This window comes from Fukomys damarensis, unplaced genomic scaffold, assembly GCF_012274545.1.
Source record: "Fukomys damarensis isolate Sample0158 unplaced genomic scaffold, DMR_v1.0_HiC HiC_scaffold_12, whole genome shotgun sequence".
NCBI lineage: Eukaryota > Metazoa > Chordata > Mammalia > Rodentia > Bathyergidae > Fukomys > Fukomys damarensis.
Genome location: NW_022900924.1, coordinates 22,923,785 through 22,941,676, shown reverse-complemented (window position 1 = coordinate 22,941,676; position 17,892 = coordinate 22,923,785). Strand labels below are relative to the sequence as shown.

The window sequence follows — 17,892 nt, the reverse complement described above, 5'->3', positions numbered from 1 at the left end:
CTGACTGTTGTTTGGAACCAGTGAGCCACCACAGCTGTGGTGGTGTAGGAAGTGAACAGGTAGCACACACGTCACCACACACCACAGGGTGATTGTGCAACCCCCAGCAGGAGCCCTGGCATGAGCCATGAGACAATGCCATTGCACCACAGGATCCACCCATTAGCGATGGGCCATTGGGAGGTGAGGAGGCAAGCCAGAGTTCTCTACTTCTGGCTCAGTTCTGTAAACCTAAGAGTGCTGTAAAAAACAATCCACTAAGGCAGCACTCAAAGTGCCATGCACAGGGGGCTCAGCCTTCCCAGCAAGGGCAGCTGCCAGGAGATACATGGGTGTACTGTGGGGACTGAGTTTGGAGCCAAGACCTTCCAGGAAGACTCTCAAGTTCTCTCCTCTGTGTGAACTTTCATTTTTAATACTGTGGTTGGCCTTTTTGGTAATTTAATACATTTTTATCTTCTAAAAACATGAATCCTGGGCCGGATTTAGCTCAGTGGTTGTGCCGCCTGCTTCACAAGCACAAGGTCCCAAGTTCGATCCCCGTACCAAAACAAAAAACATGGGTCCTACCTGGGCATGGTAGTGCATGCCTATAATCCTAGAACTTGGGAGGCTGAGGCAGGAGATCTGCCAGGAGTTCAAAGCCAGCCTGGGCTACATGAGTGTAAGGCCAGCCTTGGGGATTTAGCTCAGTTGTTCCGCCTGCCTTGCAAGCACGAGATCCTGAGTTCGATCCACAGCACCAAAACAAACAGAAAAGACCAGCCTAGGCTACACTGCAAGACCATCTCAAAAAATCAAAACAGGGGCCAGGGTTTTAGCTCAGTGGCACTACACCTGCCTTGCAAGTGCAAGGTCCTAAATTCAATCCCCAATAACAAAACAAGATAAAAATACAACCCCTGAAGTGCAATAAAAATGCAAACAGCTGGGTTGTGGTAGCACAAGCCTATCATCTCAGCATTCTGGGAGGCTGAGACAAGAGGATTGAAATTTCCAGCCCAGCCTGGGCAACTGGCAACTTATTGACCCTGTCTCAAAATAATAAAAGAAAGCACTGGGCTGTCCCCATTACCCGCCCCATAAAAAGGCAAACACAATCCAAAAACAGGCAAAGGAAATAACCACAGGACTACTTGTTGCTGAGAATCAAAGGATTAAGTCAAGCAGGGAGCTCATGGCAGTGCCTACTGCCCCAGCTACTCCTAAAGCAGAGGCAGGGGAGCCTTTGGGCCAGGGGATTTGAAATCAGGCAACAGACTGGAGACCTGGAAGCCCTCAGGAAAGTCACACCTTAAAGTGTCTGCTGCCAGAGCAGAGCATGCACCCTGTCAGTGGGTGGGCACCTTGTGAGGGACACAGAGTTCTCAGGACCCCACAACCCCTCCCAGCATTGTCAAGAAAAGGGAGCTAGCACACTGGGGCACAGGTGAGGCAGGAGAATGCCAGGTTCAAGCTGTTAGAGGTCTTGAGTTCAGTCCTCAGGCAGAGGGAAATTCTGAGGCAGGTGTCTCTGACGGCCTCAGGCACTGCCACAGCCCTTCCACCTGTCGCCCTCTGAGGGTCCTCTCTGCCCTCAACGTGGAGGCACCATCTTCTGCTGGGCTAGACAGAGCACAGGAATGAACCCCCATCTGTCTGTCCCTGAACAGCCCCAGCTGCTGCTCTCCACAGAGGTCCCAGGGCTCCTCACTGCTGATGGGGCCACCGGAAAGGACTCAAAAGTCGGGGGCAGGCCAACCCAACCAGTGACACAGTCAAATATTCCAAAGGTTTATTCCCAAGTTACACAATGTGACAGGATGGGGACTCACAAAGAATGTATTTAACAGACACAGCCAAGCTGTACCTCAGGAACAGGAGCTGCTCACAGCACACACAGCCTGCCACACACACGCCAGCCCCTGGGAGGCCACCAGGAAGGGGCGGAAGAGGCGCCTCCAGCAAAGCCTCCCCAATGGCCAGGTTCCAGCTGGCTGCGAAGCAATAAATACTAACGCGTCACATGTAGCACAGGGAGTTGAGGGCAACAAGATGGGAGACCATTGGGGGACTCAGTTCCATGTCCCAGCACAGTGGCACTATTTCAAGTATAGCAAGAAAAATGTGTTCTCTGTGTGTCCTCTGAGCCCTCATGGGCACTGCAGACCCCCATGCCCACTCCAGGAGCTCAGGGAGACACTCAGGTAGGTTTGGGCTGAGCTGAGCTGCACCACGCCTTGGAGCCGAGGTGTCCAGCACATGCCCACCCTGGAAAATGGGCTATGTGGCCCTGGTGGGCATGGGCACAAAAATGGGAAGTCCCAATGGATTCTGCATCTTGCTTCCCCCACCCCTGCGCTGCACAGAAAACCCACCCCAACCTGCCTACTGTATCCAGCTGGGGATGGAGGCTGGGCATTGCCCATCCCACAGGGCATGGGGACAGCCAACCACCTGGACACTCATGCATGCGTGCACTGGCAGGTGGCCTTGCACACACAGCCACCATCTAGCACGCACAGCAGAATCCAGGCCCACCCCAGTCATCCCACAATTCCCAAACAAGATGAAACACCTAGTTTTCTTCTTTAAAGAAAAAATGAGCTGCAGAAAAATAAGACACATTTTAGGGGTAAAGTGTGAAAAGTTACATCTGGTCTGGGTCTAGAAAGCTCAGTGTTTCATTGTCCCTAAGAAAACATTAAATACAAGGCCGCTGCTTCTGTGGGCAGAGCTGCTCTGGTGCCCCGAGGTGTGCACACGCCCACGGAGCCAGGTATCAGCACACACATGTATATGCATATGTACAACTGAGCAAGAGACGGTCCCTGGCACCAGTGCTGGTGCTGACAGCACTGAGGCAGGGTTCTCATCCATCCATCTGCATAAAGTGCTTGGTGATTTACAAAGCTGGACAGGGGTCTGGGGCACAGGTTCCTAGAGGGCAGGAGACAGAGGGCCCTGCTCTTTCTTGGGTCCCATGGGGCAGTGACCCAGAAGGAAGAGTTCGCTTTGGCTTAGAGTCAGCAACACTGTCTCAGCCCCGCCTGAGCTCGAGGGTGGTGGTGCCCAAACACACCTGCCCACCATCTCCTAGTACCAGTGCAGGTGGGAAGTAACCAGGGCACTGTAGCCCATGGCAGACCAGTGGGCTGGGGTGTGGGAGCCATGCCGTTGTGGGCTCGGGCCATCGGCCCACTGTGTCCCCTCCAGGGTCCAGGCAGCAGCTCAGCACCACAGATCCATGCCGAGGCTAGCAGGCCAGTGGCAGTGTAGCAGCACGCTAAGCCCCCACGGGGCTTGCCAGCAGCGGGTCAGGCACAGACCCCAGAGAGCAGCGCCGAGAGTCTCCGTTCGATGCACAGCTTGCCTGCAGGAAGGGGGGTGTGAGCCAGGAGGAGCACAGTGGCCCTGTCCCCATCCCCGCCAGCACACTCACACTTGGCAATGTTCTCAATGTCAGCCTGGTCTGACAGCATGTGCTGTAGCCCCTCGAGGAGCAGCAGGGCCTTGTGGTAGCGTGGCACACAGCCCTCATGGTGCTGGAACATCTCGTCCAGGGCGGCTGACTGCACCTGCAGGCAAGGGCAGAACTGGGCCCGGGCGAAGGGCTGACAGCCGCAATGGGCAGCCCTAGGTGGCACCATGGCGCTCGTGCACCTGAGACACCAGGACCACTGTCCCAGCAGGGCACAGGCAGGAGGGCAGAACCCCATTGGGTGGGGATGCTGAGTAGCTCTGATGTCAGGCAGGCACATGGGGCAGGCCCCACGGCGCCACCCACCCCGGACCTGGTTTACACTGTCACCTGCTGCTGGATGTGACAGTCTCTGGGCCAGATTGGTCCAGGCCGGGTCTCATTTTTGTCGGGGAAATGGAGTCTGCCTGGGCTCCCACCCCCATACCATCTGCACCGCGTGGCTGAGGATGAGCCTCTCAGCGGTGACGCCGTGGATGCCGTCCAGCAGCCGCTGCTTGTCCAGGAAGAAGCGCTGCAGCCTCAAGCTCAGGCCCTGGCAGGACACCACGCTGGCCTTGTATAGCTCATTCAGCTTGCGCACCACTGCGGGGGGTGTGTGTGTGTGTGTGTGTGTGGCTCAGTCAGCGCCCAGCCTTTCTGGGCTGGAGGGGGCTCAGGGAGCCACAGCTGGGGGCTGGGTCTGTGGCCCGCCTTCCCCACATGCCAGCTCTCTGCAGCCCACTGGGGTGACCCATACCCACACCCTGCAGCTCCTCTGCCTGCCCTCACCCTGCTTCACGGTGGATGACAGACACAGCTTGCCTGCCCGGATCTGGTCAATGGCTGTCTGCAGGCCAGAAGACAGAAGCTCGGCCACCTTGAGGTACAGCACCAGCTGCTCCGCGAAGCTGCAGGGAGGAGAGGTAAATGGTGGGCAGCACCTGCCCACCCCCACTCCCCAAGCCCTGGGGACAAGTACCCCCACTCGCGGCTCAGCAAGCTGATCTGGTCGGCCACCACACTCTCCTGCAGCTGGTACTCGGGGCCCACGGCCACCTCACTGGTGCTGCCCTTCAGGGCTGCGATCTCCAGTACATGTTGCACGAAGGCCAGCGTGAAGCGCAGGCTATGCAGAATCTCCGTGTGCTCTTGCTGGGGGGTGCAGAGGCAGGGCTTGTGATAGGTGGCAGGTGAGCGGGCAGGCAGCTCCCAAGCAGCTCCCCAGACAAGGACTCACCTCCATAAGGGTCTCCTCGGGGAGGTCAGGGGCCTCAAAGGTCACAGCCCCCTCCAGGTGGGCGGCCAGGGGTTCGCCAGCACTGCAGCAGTGGCCTGGAGTGGTGAGCTCAGGGGCAGCCTCGCCACAGGGCCCAGGCACCAGGTGGCGGGCAGAAGAGGAACCAGCAGAGCCCAGAGAGCCCGAGGAACCCACTGTGGGAGGCACAGCTGAGGGATAGTGCCCACACCCCTCCCTGCCCTGGATCCCTGCCCACTTGACTCCACACCAAGGCTCACGCATGCCTCAGTTTACATCCCAGCAAGGCCAGAAGGGCTGGAGCCTTGGGACCCAGGACATAGGAGAGGCTGGACATAGGAGAGGCTGGTTCCACACCACCTTCACTGAGCTCAAGCCAGGGCCCAGCCAACACAACACTGCCTTTCAGACAGTAGGACAGAGAGGCTGGTGCCCTGGACGGGGGCCTACATCCTGGAGACACCCAACTGCACTGGCACTGAGCGGGGCCTCCCCCTGCTGATCCCAGAGAGCAGCTGTGGCCCAGCCCAGCCTCACCTGAGAACATCCTGCCCCTGGGCCCTGGCGGCGGTGTTGTCCCACTGGGGGGTGAGCCCACAGTGAACACCACAGGGGCTGGGCTGCTGGCGCCCCCAGCACGGGCTCCGGGGTGCAAGTTCCCTCCAATGCCAGCAGAGGGTGCTGGGAGACAAGAGGGAAGGGGGTCAGGGTCAGGGTGTGCTCAGGCCACACCCTACAACCACTCCAGCCAGCCCTGGCGCACCGATCTCCATGGGCTTTTCCTGCAGGCTATCGGTGCTGCCAGAGTCTGAGGCCTGTGTCCCAAATGCAGCCTTGAGGAGCAAGTCAGTGAGGCGGCTGGTGCTGAAGGATCTACAGAGGTGGGTGGCACTTCAGACGCTGGGCCTGGGCTCCCCAACAAGCTGACACCCCATTTCAATTCATCATGAGAAGCACCAGGCCAGCCTGCTGCAGGCCAGGCTCCCCAGAACCATGGATGGTGCAGAACAAGGCCCAGTGTGTGCCTCCCGTCTGTCCCACTCACCGGCCAAAGGGGCCCTTGGCATCCTCGGCTGGCCGCAGGCCAGAGCCCAGCTGCTGTCCCTGGAAAGGGCCCACCTCCGAGAGGTCAGGCAGTGTCCGGTTCCGGGGGGGTGTTACCACCATGCCCTGCCTGGCCAGCAGAGCCAAAAGGTTCTGGGAGCTGGGGACCTTGGGGAAGTCGAAGGAGGGCATGGCCTGGAAGGGAGGACAGCACGTGACACCCAGCCTGCCATAACCCACATGCATGCCAAGGTCCTCATACCAGGACAGGGGGCACAGCCTCTGTGGACAGGGAAAGAGGGCTATGCCCTGGGTGGCAGCCTGGCTTCCAAGGTGGACTTCTGCACCCAGCCTAGCCCACAACCTTGGGAAGGAATGGCCAGTCCCACACCAGCACCACAGAGCGGGTTCAGGTTCCCTCAAAACTGGTGGCCTGAGGACCTCTGCATGGAGAGGATCAGCCATGGGTCCTGTCCTGGACCCTGTGCCCCAGACCTCCTGCCCAGGGCCACACACAGGGACTCCCAGGATGCGGTCATGCCTGGAGGTCCAGTAAGGAGACAGAGGGCAGGGATCTGGTCTCCCTCTAGCACTCAGGGCTCCCAGGAGCTGGGAGGCTGGGCCAAGTGTTACCTTGGTAGGGGAGCCCAGGATAGGGGGCAGGGGGTTCCGCTGTAAGAAGTCAGGAAGCTTGGGTGAGCCTCGCAGGGGCCGGCAGGACTGCAGCACAGGGGCAGGTGGGGATGGGCTGGGTTGCGGGGGGCTGAAGGCGGCTCCCAGAGGGTCTGTTGGGGGTTTGGGCAGCTTAGGACGCACGATGTGCAGGTCCGACAGGTTGGGGGCGCTGTGCAGACGGCAGCCTAGCCCAGGAGTTCGGGGGGAATGCTCGGGCACGGAGGAGCCTGGGAATAGGCCAGGATGATTACTAGGCTTCCAGGCAGAGAAACAGGGACAACTGACCACCACACCGCACTGCCAGGGTCTTGGGGGCTCTAGGAGCCCTTTCCCCTCCCCGCTGTGCCTACCTGGCCGTGGTAACCTGCCAGTCCACACCTCCGCTCCCTGTGGGGAGGGTGCCCGGCTCCAACTGGGCCGCTCAGGAATGGCTCCGACTTGGGGAGGAGGTTCCAGGATCAGAGCAGGCAGATACAGGGTCGCTGTGCCCTCCCACCCTCCAGGCCCAAGGCTGCACGCACCCTGTGGGGATGGTGTGTAGGGCCGGCCTCCGCCCAGAGACAACTTCCTGGCCAGGACAGCGCCATCAGCATGGGACGGGGGTGACGGGCTCGCCCGGGCAAAGCCCAGGGGGCTGGTGCCACCGGACCTGCGGCTGGCAAAGGACCTGGGGACAGGGCAGGCAGTGAGGCCCCAGCACCTATGCCACATGTGGTGAGGGCCATGGGGTGCTGGGCAGGAAGAGGGCTGGCTGTGCCATGCCAGGAACACTCACCGAGGTGTGTGGTGCTGGGTGGGGGATTGCAGGTTCTGCTCAATGCGCTGGTAGTTGTGCACCTGAGTGGGGACAGGGATGGGGACCGAGGCGCCATACCTGCTGCTGGAGAAGGTGCCAGCCCGGCTGCAGAAAGATGGGGGCTCACAGGGATGCCGCAGGGCAGAGGCACCCAGAGCCCATTCTATCCACACCCACCCCATGTGTCTGCTCCCCAAACCAGGAGTCAGGCAGGGTCATGTGGGGCCACCCATGTCTGCATGAGGAGAGGGCCTCTGGCCAAACCAGCACTGCTAGGCAGGATGGCTGCACCCAGGACTCCCACATGCCCACCCTGCTCACCCAGATGGGCTGGGTGAATTACTGCAGGACGGGGAGGAAGATGGGGTCCGGCCGTGGCTCTCCAGCCCCGCAGAGGCCATCAGCGAGCTCCTGCAGGACAGAAGGGACAGATGTGACATCGGGTACCACCCCGTCCTAGCCACCTCCCCAGGTGGGGGCAGGGGACACCAGCCACCCCAAAGGCCCTGTTCCCTCCCAAGAGGGTGGGTGCTCACCCACTGCAGAGTAGACTGTCTGATGGGGGCTTGGCACTGGCTGCCTCAGCCATCAGGTCACCTGCAGGGACAGAGCAAGTCTGGCGGGTGTCCACCACCCTCTGGAGCCCACCTGGCTACAGAGCTTGAGCTGAGGTCCACTTCCTTCTCCCAGAGGAGGCTCCCGAACAGCAGAGGCCGCTAGTGCTTGGTGCCTCTGGGGCAGTGCACAGTAGCACATGCAGGGCCCAGCTCTCCCCTCACCAGCTCCAGAGTGGCAGAGAGGCCAGCCTGGCTCCTACCCATCATGGGTCCACCCTGTCGCTGGCTGTCTTCCTGCCAGCCTGGAGCTGTGGCAGGGCCAGACTGCAGACCAGGCTGTATCAGGGCTTTGACGACAGCAGGATAGGGCAGGGGCCACAGCCAGGGAGCGGGGCAGCCTGTGGTGACCCTGCCTGCCTGTGCCTAGCCACAAGCACAAGCCATCTGCAGCCTGCCACATGTGTCACCGCCCTGACCTGGGAACTGAGCAGGGACCATGACGAAGTCGTCTGTGTCGCAGGAGTCCTTGCTGCTGCCACCCGAGTCCCGGGAGCCATGCAGGAAGCCAGCAGCGTCAGCTGGGGAGGTCAGTGTCTTCTGCATCGGAGCCATCTCCCCCAGGGACTGAGGGCAAGGAGAGCCCAGTGCTCATGAGGACAGACAGATCACGGGATCCCACAGACAGGACAACCACCCCAACCTGAGGGCATTGAGGTCCACATCTCCCAAGGGAGGCCCAGACTCCAGCAGTGCCACCGACAGGCCTGGCCACTCACCGGAGGGGAGGCCAGATGCGAGGTGGAGCTGCTGCTGGAGCTGCTGCCAGACCCTGAGCTCGGGTACAAGGGCACAGGCATGGGCGGGGCTGTGGGGAGGCAAGGGCAGTCTGAGGGGACAGCAGCTGCAGGAAGCCACCTGAGACAGCTGTTCCCAGGAGCAGGTGCACTGGAGCACAGCCCCCACAGTATGGCTCCCTGTGCCCTGACCTGGAGCAGCATAAGCGAAGACCTGTACCAACCCTCAGTGGCCCTGCCAGCTGTCACCATGGGGACAGAGCTAGCAGCCAGCAAGAGGTGGCACCAGCCTGCATAGACCTCCAGCCTCCACCCCAAACCTCTGCACCGTGGCCACCCCACCCAGCATGAGGCCCAACCAACAGGCTGCAAGCAACAGCCCCTCTAGCCTGGAACTCACACTTCTTGAGGGAGGCACTGGCGTCCAGGAAAGGGTGGTGGAAAAACTCATCTGTGGGAGAAAGTAAGGCCTCAGAGACGCGCGAGACCTGGCCCAGGGACCCATCTCATCCAGCCTGACCCACCTGAGCTGGGAAAGGGGGCTACGCATCTGGGGACCCCCAGCTCACCCACAGACCTGAGGGGGCATGGCCAGGCCATGGTACTCACCAAAGTCCATGCGGTCTTTATGGTTGCGCTGCAGCAGCGCCAGGAGCAGCTGCCGCAGGGGTGCCGAGGTCTCTCGGGGGATGCTAGGAGGGCAGAGGGATGAGCTGACAGGGCTGGGGTAGCCAAGGCAGGGGCAACGGGGGGACACCTGAGGGAAGGGATGCTTACGCAGGGACCAACGTCTTATTTTTCTCGTAGAACAGTCGCAGGTCCTGAGGGCTGCTGGCCTGTGTGTGGGGACAGTGGTGTGAGCCCGGCCCCAGGCAGCCCTGCCCCTGCCACAGCCTAGCACTCAGGACCCATGCGGTTGGGTCTTGGGGCCACAGAACCTGGCCAGCCCCACCAGGCCACAGGCACCAAGTGTCCACTCCCTTGCTGCTGGGAGGGGGAGCTCAGATACCTGGGCACCTACCGTGGGGCCATGAAGACAACTCTGAGGGGGAGTAGGTGCACCACAGGGTTTGGTGCCCCTTGGGCCCCTCTCACTGGGTGCCTACAGGAGACAGGCCACAGCTCACACCCAGCCCAGTGCCAACAACCTGACTGACCCCTGCAGCCCATGCGCTCCCGCTCTAGGCCGCGGGCCTTGCCCACCTGAAACGGGGCCTTCCCCGTCAGGCACTGGTAGACGATGGTGCCAATGCTCCACAGGTCTGCCTTCCCATCGTAGTGCTGTGACATGATCACCTCAGGGGCCTGCAGGCCAGAGGACAGGTTGGGGAGATGGCATGGAACCAAGCTGGAGCACTGTGGCCCGGACCAGGGACGTACCATGTACATGGGGGAGCCGCACAGCGTGGCCGCCATCATGTTGCTCTGCAGGTAGCGGGCGAACCCGAAGTCCGCTGTGGAGAGAGATGGGTGAGAGCAGCGACCGGGACAGCACAGCTGGGTCCCTGCAGCAGGGCTACCACCCAGGGGCTCACCGATCTTGACACGGATATTGTTGGGGTTCGAACGGCGCCCCCCGGGATTGGACAGCAGGATATTCTGTGGCTTCAGGTCACGGTGAATGATGCCTTTGCTGTGCAGCAGGCGCATGGCGCCAGCGATCTGCTGCAGGAAGAGCCTGATGGTGTCCTCGCTCAGGGTCCGCATGGCTACAAGAAAGGCAGGCTCAGGGGTGCCTGTCACAGCCCGCAGGGATGGCAGCGCCCTCTTGGGGACCTGCTTCCTCTCCTGCGGCCCTGAAGGCCCAGCACCCCCAGCAGAGGGAGGCACCCTTAGAGCAGAGAAGCCACCTGGTTCCTTGCAAAGTCAGGTATGGGAACCCTAACCTGGGAGGTGGGTCCAGGTGCTCTGCTGTCACGGCCGAGCACCAGGGCAAATGCTGACACCTACCTTCAAGTGTGCAGGCCAGAGCCTCTCCAACTCTCTGCCTGCCCCCCAGACATCCCACAGGTCCTGCAGCACCACCTGCCACCCCGCTTGCTGTCTTCCTATTTCCAGGTGGAGTGCCCTGGCCTCCTCCCCGTGGCCACCTGTGTGCCTATCCTCACTACCTACTCTACGTCCTCACCGTGCCTTAGAGCCCTGATAAAGCTCACAGCCATCTTTCCAGCAAAGTCCTGCAGTGGGTAGGTAGTGAGCAGCACCCAACGTGGTAGAGGGCCTCCCATATACCTCAGGGCACCAAGAGACAGACCCCATGCCCCAGGCCAGCAAGGGCCACTTCAGCAAGCCCTCCTGGCTACCATGCTGCCCGCTAAGTTATCCACTCACTGTGCAGGTAGTCGGCTAGGTCACCGCCATTGCAGTACTGAAGGAGAAAGGACACACATTAGGGCACAGCCAGTGCCAGCCCCAACCCCTCCAAGCCCTCCCTAAACCACAGCCTCTGCTGCTAGGGTCCCAGGGCTCACCTCCATGACCAAGTAGACAGAATTGGCCATTTCCTGCAGAACAGAGAGAGGCCATAAGGGATACAGCAAGGGTCATCTTGGGACACCCCCACACACCTCCAGGGACTTGGGCACAGCAGCCGTGCAAGGCCCAGGACTCAGCCAGTCACCACCAGAGGAAGGACTTCCACAGCCAACTTTGGAGGTGGGCAACTGTCATGTCTTGTGGCCAGGCCACTTCAACTGAAAGGTGGGCCCAGGCTGGGTGTGCTGGTCCACACCTGTAATCCCAGCACTCTGCAGATTAAGGCAGGATCTCAAAATCTGAACCCAGCATGGGCAACTGAGCAACCTAATAAAAAAAGGGCTGGAAACATAGCTCAGTGTAAAGGCGGCCCTGGATGCAAGCCATACTACAGAAAAAAAAAAAAGAAAGAGAAACATGGGGCTTGAGTGACTGAGCAGCAGCCTGCACAGAAGCCAGGGGACTGTAGTCAGGGGTCCCTTAGCCCGAGGTCTCCATACTCAGCGTTGCATCCTACGCATGGTGACTCCCAGCCACAGGGTACCAGCAGGTATGCAGTCCAGCCAGGGAGGAGCTGGGCTGTGACCTCAGAAGCTCCCGGCCCCCAGAATCAGCGACGCCACCAGATTAGGGGTTGGTGCTTCCAGGCTGAGTCAGCACCAGGGCGCCCATCCTTGCTCTGCTCCTGGCCGCCCTTGGGCAGCACACACCAGGCTGAGCTGAGCCCTCCACAGCACCCTGACCCTGGGCAGAAGCACAGCGCCAACACTCACTCCTGGGATGTTATGGAGGCCACTGAGGCCCAGGCCAGACGAGCCAGACAGGCTGGGCCTGGCCACCTTGCAAGTCCCTGTGCAGGCAGTGTCTTCCCACCCATAGGGGCGGCTCTGCCAACAACAGCAAGCCCTATACCCTGTGACTACAAGGCCCATGCAGGGAGCTCAGGGATCCATACCCTGCTTGCACCACCTCCACTCTGCTGTGCCACACTCCAAGGCAGGGCAGAGGGGCTGAGCTCAGGCACCCCAAGCTCAAGGTGGGTCTGGTGCCTGGAGGGGAGCAGGGCATCTCAAAGGCCTGCAGGGCCAGGTACACGCAGCTCAAGCACACACACCAGAGACCCAGCAGCCAGCAGCCACCTGCTAGCCCCAGGTACAAGCTACCCTGCCCCTGCTTTGCCAGGCCCCAGTGCTTAGCACCCAACCCCAGGAGGCTAAAGACAGGGCACAGATCTCAGCCTATAGGCAGGAACATTCCCAGAAGAAAGCTCTGATCTACCCCACCCAGTCCCCCTCCCCGTTTGTCCTTGCCTGACCTCCCCTGTGCCTGGTCCCACCCCAACCTGACATTCCAGGCAAGCTGGAGGGGAGAGATAACTGCAGGTGTGCTTGGCGAGGGAGTCCCTGGGGTGGAGCTGAGGGTCAGGGACCAGGATGTGGGACAGACACCAGGACAGAAGATCAGAGACTAGAGACAGAAAACTCAGATCCAGGAGACAACCCAAGGCCAAGAAGTGACAGACAGGACCCAAAAACACCTTCAGGGGTAGCAGCACTATTTCTGCCCCCCACAGCCTCAGGGCGGCCCCAGCACGGCACCTCCAGGACTTGCCAGCAGTGGCCACTTGTAATGGGACAGAGATGGCAGAGAGTACAGGGTGGGACATGAGCCGCTCTTGGGTTCTGGCCAGAGGCAAGACTGAGGACACAGCTGCAGCCAGGTGCGCTCCCTCCCTAATCCACTGGCATAGGACTTCAGGGTCCATCTCCTCCCCAGAGGCAGCCTTCTGCATCCTCTAAATCCAGGAGAGGGCACTGAAGAGCCCCCAACTCTGACAATGCAGGGCCCTGGCTCCAGACCCAGCACCCACCTCTTGAAGATCACAGCCCTGTGGAGCCCAGGCGACTTGCCCAGCTGGGAAGTGGCAAGGCCAGACCGGGCAGGCCAGCTCACACCCTCCTCAGGCTCAATGCCAGAAACAAGCCGATGAGGGCTGCCTGGGCTGCAGTGCTACCAGGAGGGTGGCAGGAGGTGAAGTCAGCCCCCAGAGCCAGCAGGGCACCAGGAGCAGGTGCCACTTCTAGGGTCCTCGTGGCCACCCAGGCACGCTCCTCACACAGGCACTGGTGCCAGCTCCTGGCTCTGCCTGTAAAGACACAGGGGCTGCTGGCGGAGTCAAACCACACTCTGCCCCTCCAAGGGCCTGGGACACAGACCAGCGCCTGCCTAGCTGGGACAGTGAACCCCTCCAGTATGCACCGAGGCTCATTGACAACAAAGCCCTTGAGAGAGACAACACAAGTGCCACCTCAGATTGGGTTGCCACCTCCGCGAGACCCACGCCAGGCAGAGGCCAGCTTCCTGGCAGGACAGCTGCACAGGGCATCCACATGAGCACAGGTGCCTGGGCACGTAGGAGCTGCCTGCCCCAGGCCTTCAGGTGCGTTGCTTAATAGGATCCAAGCTCCCCACCCTCCCCCGCCCAATTGGTCTGGCAATTCAGGATGGCCCGGGCGGGTGGGCAGGAAGGTGTGACCTATTTCACTCAGCAGCAGTGGGGACACAGCCACCCCACCCCACACTCTAGCTGCTCCCAGAGGGAAGGGAGGGGCCTGCCCAGGAGGAAGGCAGGATGCCCCTCAGCCAGACACAGGCATGCACACCAGGCCTTTGTAGGGCCAGCACAGGCCACTGCGGTCAACAGACAATACTACCAGATGAGGCTGCGGGCCCACCTGTAGGCCGCACCAAGGCCAGCTCAGCAGCTGGCACAGCTAGGCTCAGAGGGAGGATAGGGAAGCAGAAGAAGGAGCTCCACAGGGGAGAAGGCAGAGGCTCTCTCACAGGTGCCTGCTTTGCCAGCAGCCTCACCAAGATCATCATTCTCTCCACTGTTACTTTATCCAATAGACTCATGAGGCGCTTACCGTTCGTGGCCCATAAACACAGCCCTCAGTGTGCACACTCCAATGTGAGGGGGACCTGCACCTGCACCCTGACCCTACTTCCAGGGCCCGCCACCCCTGCATGCTATCTGGGAAGGGCATACTGCCCAGGATTCAGGCCTCAGCTCCAGGCAACACCGGGGACTGGGTCTGTCTACAGGACCTGGGTCACCACTTGCCAGCAAGGCACCTGGCTGCAGCGTACTGGCCTTGTCACCCCTCTTCTGGGGGCGGCAGCGCACCCCATCTCAATGCTCCAGCTGCCTCCCCACAGGCCTGGAGGATCAGAAGAGGGCAGGAGGGCTGGAATTGGGCATGCACAAGGCCAAGTTTGATCCTCAGCATTGAGAAGACAAACAAACCAACACAATTTGGAGATTTGGCTCAGTGGTTCCGCCGCTTGCTGGTGCCAAGGACCCAAGTTTGATCCCTGGTACAAACGAAACAAAAAACATAAGAACAAAAATAGGCTGGGCATGGTGGCGCACACCTGTGATCCTAGTAATTGGGAGGCTGAGGCAGGAGGATCGATGTGAGTCTGAGACCAGCCTGGGCTACATAGTCAGTTCCAGGTCAGTCTGAACTACATAGTGAGACACTGCCTCAAAAAAGCAAACAAACAAAAAACAAATAGAGCTAGGGATTTAGATCAGTGGCACCACGCCTGCCTTGCAAGAGCAATTTCCTGAGTTTGATCCCCGGTAAAAAACAACAAAAAACCTCCACAGAAAAGAAAGCACCCCTGGATACCTAGATACACCCTATCACGAGATACTCCTTTACTCAGTATTCAAGGAGCCTCACAGCCCACTGTCACCACATTTACACAGCACAGTTCTGAGACAGAACACAGAGTTCAAGTCCTCAGCACAGCTGGCCAAGAAAACAGGGGCCAAGGAAGGGCCTATGGCCAAGCCTCCCAGGTGACTGAAAGAGCCAGTACTGCCGAGACCACCGGCATGGGCTCTGGAGGGCAACCCTGGCCATAGTCACCAAAACACAACCAAGGCATAGGCACCAAGAGGACTTCAAGAAACCCACCCTCAGACCAAGGACATGCAGACTTGTCCTAATGCTGCAGAGTCCCAGAGCAGCCCCTGCCCCTCAGCAGCCACTGCAGGCGAAGCTGCAGATACCAGAGGCCATGAATGACAGACACAGCCACCAGAGCCCCCATAATCAGAGTGCGCTGTCACCCAGCCACAGGCCAAATGCATGGCAGAGCCTCCTGGAGCCTGGTTCTGAACCACTGGGTCTGCATTGGACCACAGGGGCTGGGGTGAGAAATGGGATGGCAGTCACACATTCAAATGAACAAAGCCACATGAGTACAGGAGGTGTTGGCAGGGAAGGACGCACATCTGGCTGTAGCAATGGCAGTCCCCAGATCAAATATGCAGGGGGTCTGAGGACAGAGGACAGTGGCATTCCATTGGGACAAGGATTAACTGTGACTTTGGGTCTCTTTCTATTAATTTGGGGGCATCCTTGCCCCATCATTTATTACCTAGGTTTTTTTTTTTTTGAGAGGTTTTACTAAGAGTTCAGGCTGACCTTGAACTCATGATGATCCTCCTGCCTCAGCCTCCACAAGTGTTGGGATCAAAAGCATAGGTCACCACACCCAGTTCACCTATTTTTAAACACAAATCCGGCCAGGGCCAGGGATTTAGCTCAGTGGTGCCACCACCTGCCTTGCAAGCACAAGATCCCAAGTTTGATCCCAGGTACCAAAAAAAATTTGAGCCTACTGTAATCCCAGCACTCTGGAGGCAAAGGCAGGAGGACTGCTGACTACCACAAGTTTAAGGCCAAAGTGGGTATACAGTAAGGTATAGGCCAGCCTGGACTATATAGTGAGACCCTGTCTCAAAAAAAAAAAAAAAAAAAAAAAAAAAAAAAACACTCCAGAGCTGGGGCTATAGCTCATTGTTGCTGCTCCTGCCTCAAAAGCCCTGAGTTCGATCCCCGGTAACAAAAAAAAATTCAAATCACTGGGCAGTGGGGGCACACAGTTCAAAGGCCAGTCTGGCTTACACATTGAATTTAAGGATAGACTAAGCTATACAGTGAGACCCTGTCCCAAAATGCCAAGGACAAATAAATGAACATACAAAGCAAATTCTCTTTTGGCCTGGTGTTTGTCCCAAGCAAAAGTTTAAGGGTACAGAAGGAGAGTTCCACACACCCTGGGGTGAGAGCAGGACCCAGAGCACAGAAGAGGCTGTGGCTGACACTTCTCAGCACTTCCTCTGGGCGGAGGAAGCCACAGTGTTGCCAACACTGGAGGAAGTGGCAGTGCCCAGAGTCAGGTGTCTCTCCAGCTGGACAGTAGACACTAGGGGGACAGTCACCTGGAGCCCAGCCCACCATCTGCCCTTCTCTGGGCCCACCTGGAGAGGCTGGGCACACCACCAGCTGTCCTCCTGGCCTGGGCCCCACTGGAGGCTTCAGACGAAAAGCAAGGGAAGAGGAAGATTGGGGCAGGGGAAAGCAGAGGATTGGGACAGGACAGCAGGACAGAGCAAGAAGGCAAGTGGGGAGGGTGGAGCACATGCCTGCTGGCCCCAGAACACAATGTCTCTGGCAGTTTCCAGGTACTCCCTGTCACACTAGACCTGGCCCTGCCCACACATGACGTACGTATCACAGCCCCCAAGGCCACAGCAAAACTGACAGCAGAGGAGGGAGGAGGCCACCAAAACACAGCCACCCGCTGGGAACTTCCCTCAGCCAGGGCTGGTCCCGTGGCCCCAGTAAACAGGTTTCAAGACCATTAGTCAGCACTTTGCCAGGCAGATCTGAGCCTCCAGCTCCTGGTCCCAAAGCAGGGCATCTGGGCCCCAACCCTGCCCCACAGGCCCTGGGCCTCCAGAGCAGACAGCGTGGGAAGCCGGCTGAGCTGCAGGCTGGCCTGCTGGGGCTCTCCAGGCCCGAGATGGCCTCATGCGGCATAGCCCAGCGTCCAGCAGGCCCAGCACCAACTGCCAGCAGGAATCTGCGGCAGCCCCTCCCCCTCCCGGTCTGACGCAGAGAGGTCCTGGCCAATGCCGGGCCGCTGGAGCAGTGTCAACAAACAAGCCAAGGGCCAGACAGGTGGGCCTGCCAGGGACGCCAGTCTCAGGTTGGCCACTGGGTCAGACACACAAGGGGTCCACACGGGTAGAGGCACCCACTAGGGCAGCACAACACCCCAGTCCCCTCCCCTCCTCAGCCAGGCAGGCCAAGAGCCCAGGACCCCAACACCCAGGGAAGCCAGTCCAAATCTGGGCCGATGGGTTCCGAGTTCCACATCGGCTGACACTGGGATGGGATGGCCGTGACCCTCAGTTTGGAGGCTGGAATGGGTCAGGCGGCGACACGGTCCCTCCCCCACGGCCGCCAGAGGCCTCACCTGGAAGTCGTACAGCGCCACAATGTTCTCGTGCTTCAGCTCCTAGGACGACAAACCAAGGTTCTCACACGCGGGTACAGGCGGGCGCCCTGCCCTCCCGCCGCTCCGGACACTAGCTCACCTTGAGAATTTTGATTTCCTTCCCCAGCAGCGTCTGGGACTTGGCCAGGTTCTTCTTGTTAATGCACTTGACCGCAACCTCCAAGTCGTGCTTCTGAAAAACCAAGCGTGGCCTTTCAAGGCTGCGGACACACGGATCCCCTACCCCGGCCAAGTAAGATTCCAGGGTGCGGGTCCTGGAAGCCGCCCAGGCTGGGCTCTCAGGGAGGGGCTGGGATCCCAGGGAAAAGAGGGTCCCGGGCTGGGTCTCGGGGTTTCCGAAGCTAAGGGTCCCCGGACTGGGGTGCGCGCCGGGATTTCGCAAGCACCCACCTCGCGGTGGCGTCCCTTGAAGACCACCGCGAAAGCGCCGTGGCCGATCAGGTCCTTGCGCGAGAACTCGAAGCGACCCACGG

At 59.8% G+C, this 17,892-nt stretch overlaps 1 protein-coding gene across 1 annotated transcript; it reads right to left on the bottom strand.

The window, feature by feature from the left end:
• Positions 1-3,296: 3,296 nt before the first annotated feature.
• Positions 3,297-17,887, bottom strand: Ulk1 (unc-51 like autophagy activating kinase 1; the record flags this gene model as incomplete). Its single annotated transcript, XM_010604525.2, has 28 exons — positions 3,297-3,352; positions 3,422-3,557; positions 3,888-4,045; positions 4,232-4,350; positions 4,422-4,594; positions 4,680-4,873; positions 5,235-5,378; positions 5,461-5,570; positions 5,743-5,936; positions 6,375-6,643; positions 6,767-6,853; positions 6,938-7,083; positions 7,192-7,317; positions 7,534-7,623; positions 7,749-7,809; positions 8,246-8,393; positions 8,546-8,634; positions 8,964-9,014; positions 9,173-9,255; positions 9,341-9,399; positions 9,767-9,868; positions 9,944-10,017; positions 10,099-10,272; positions 10,895-10,931; positions 11,035-11,067; positions 17,378-17,419; positions 17,499-17,591; positions 17,810-17,887. Coding segments are annotated over 28 exons (3,126 nt in total), but the record flags the coding sequence as incomplete, so codon positions are not given.
• Between the last annotated feature and the right edge of the window lie 5 nt (positions 17,888-17,892).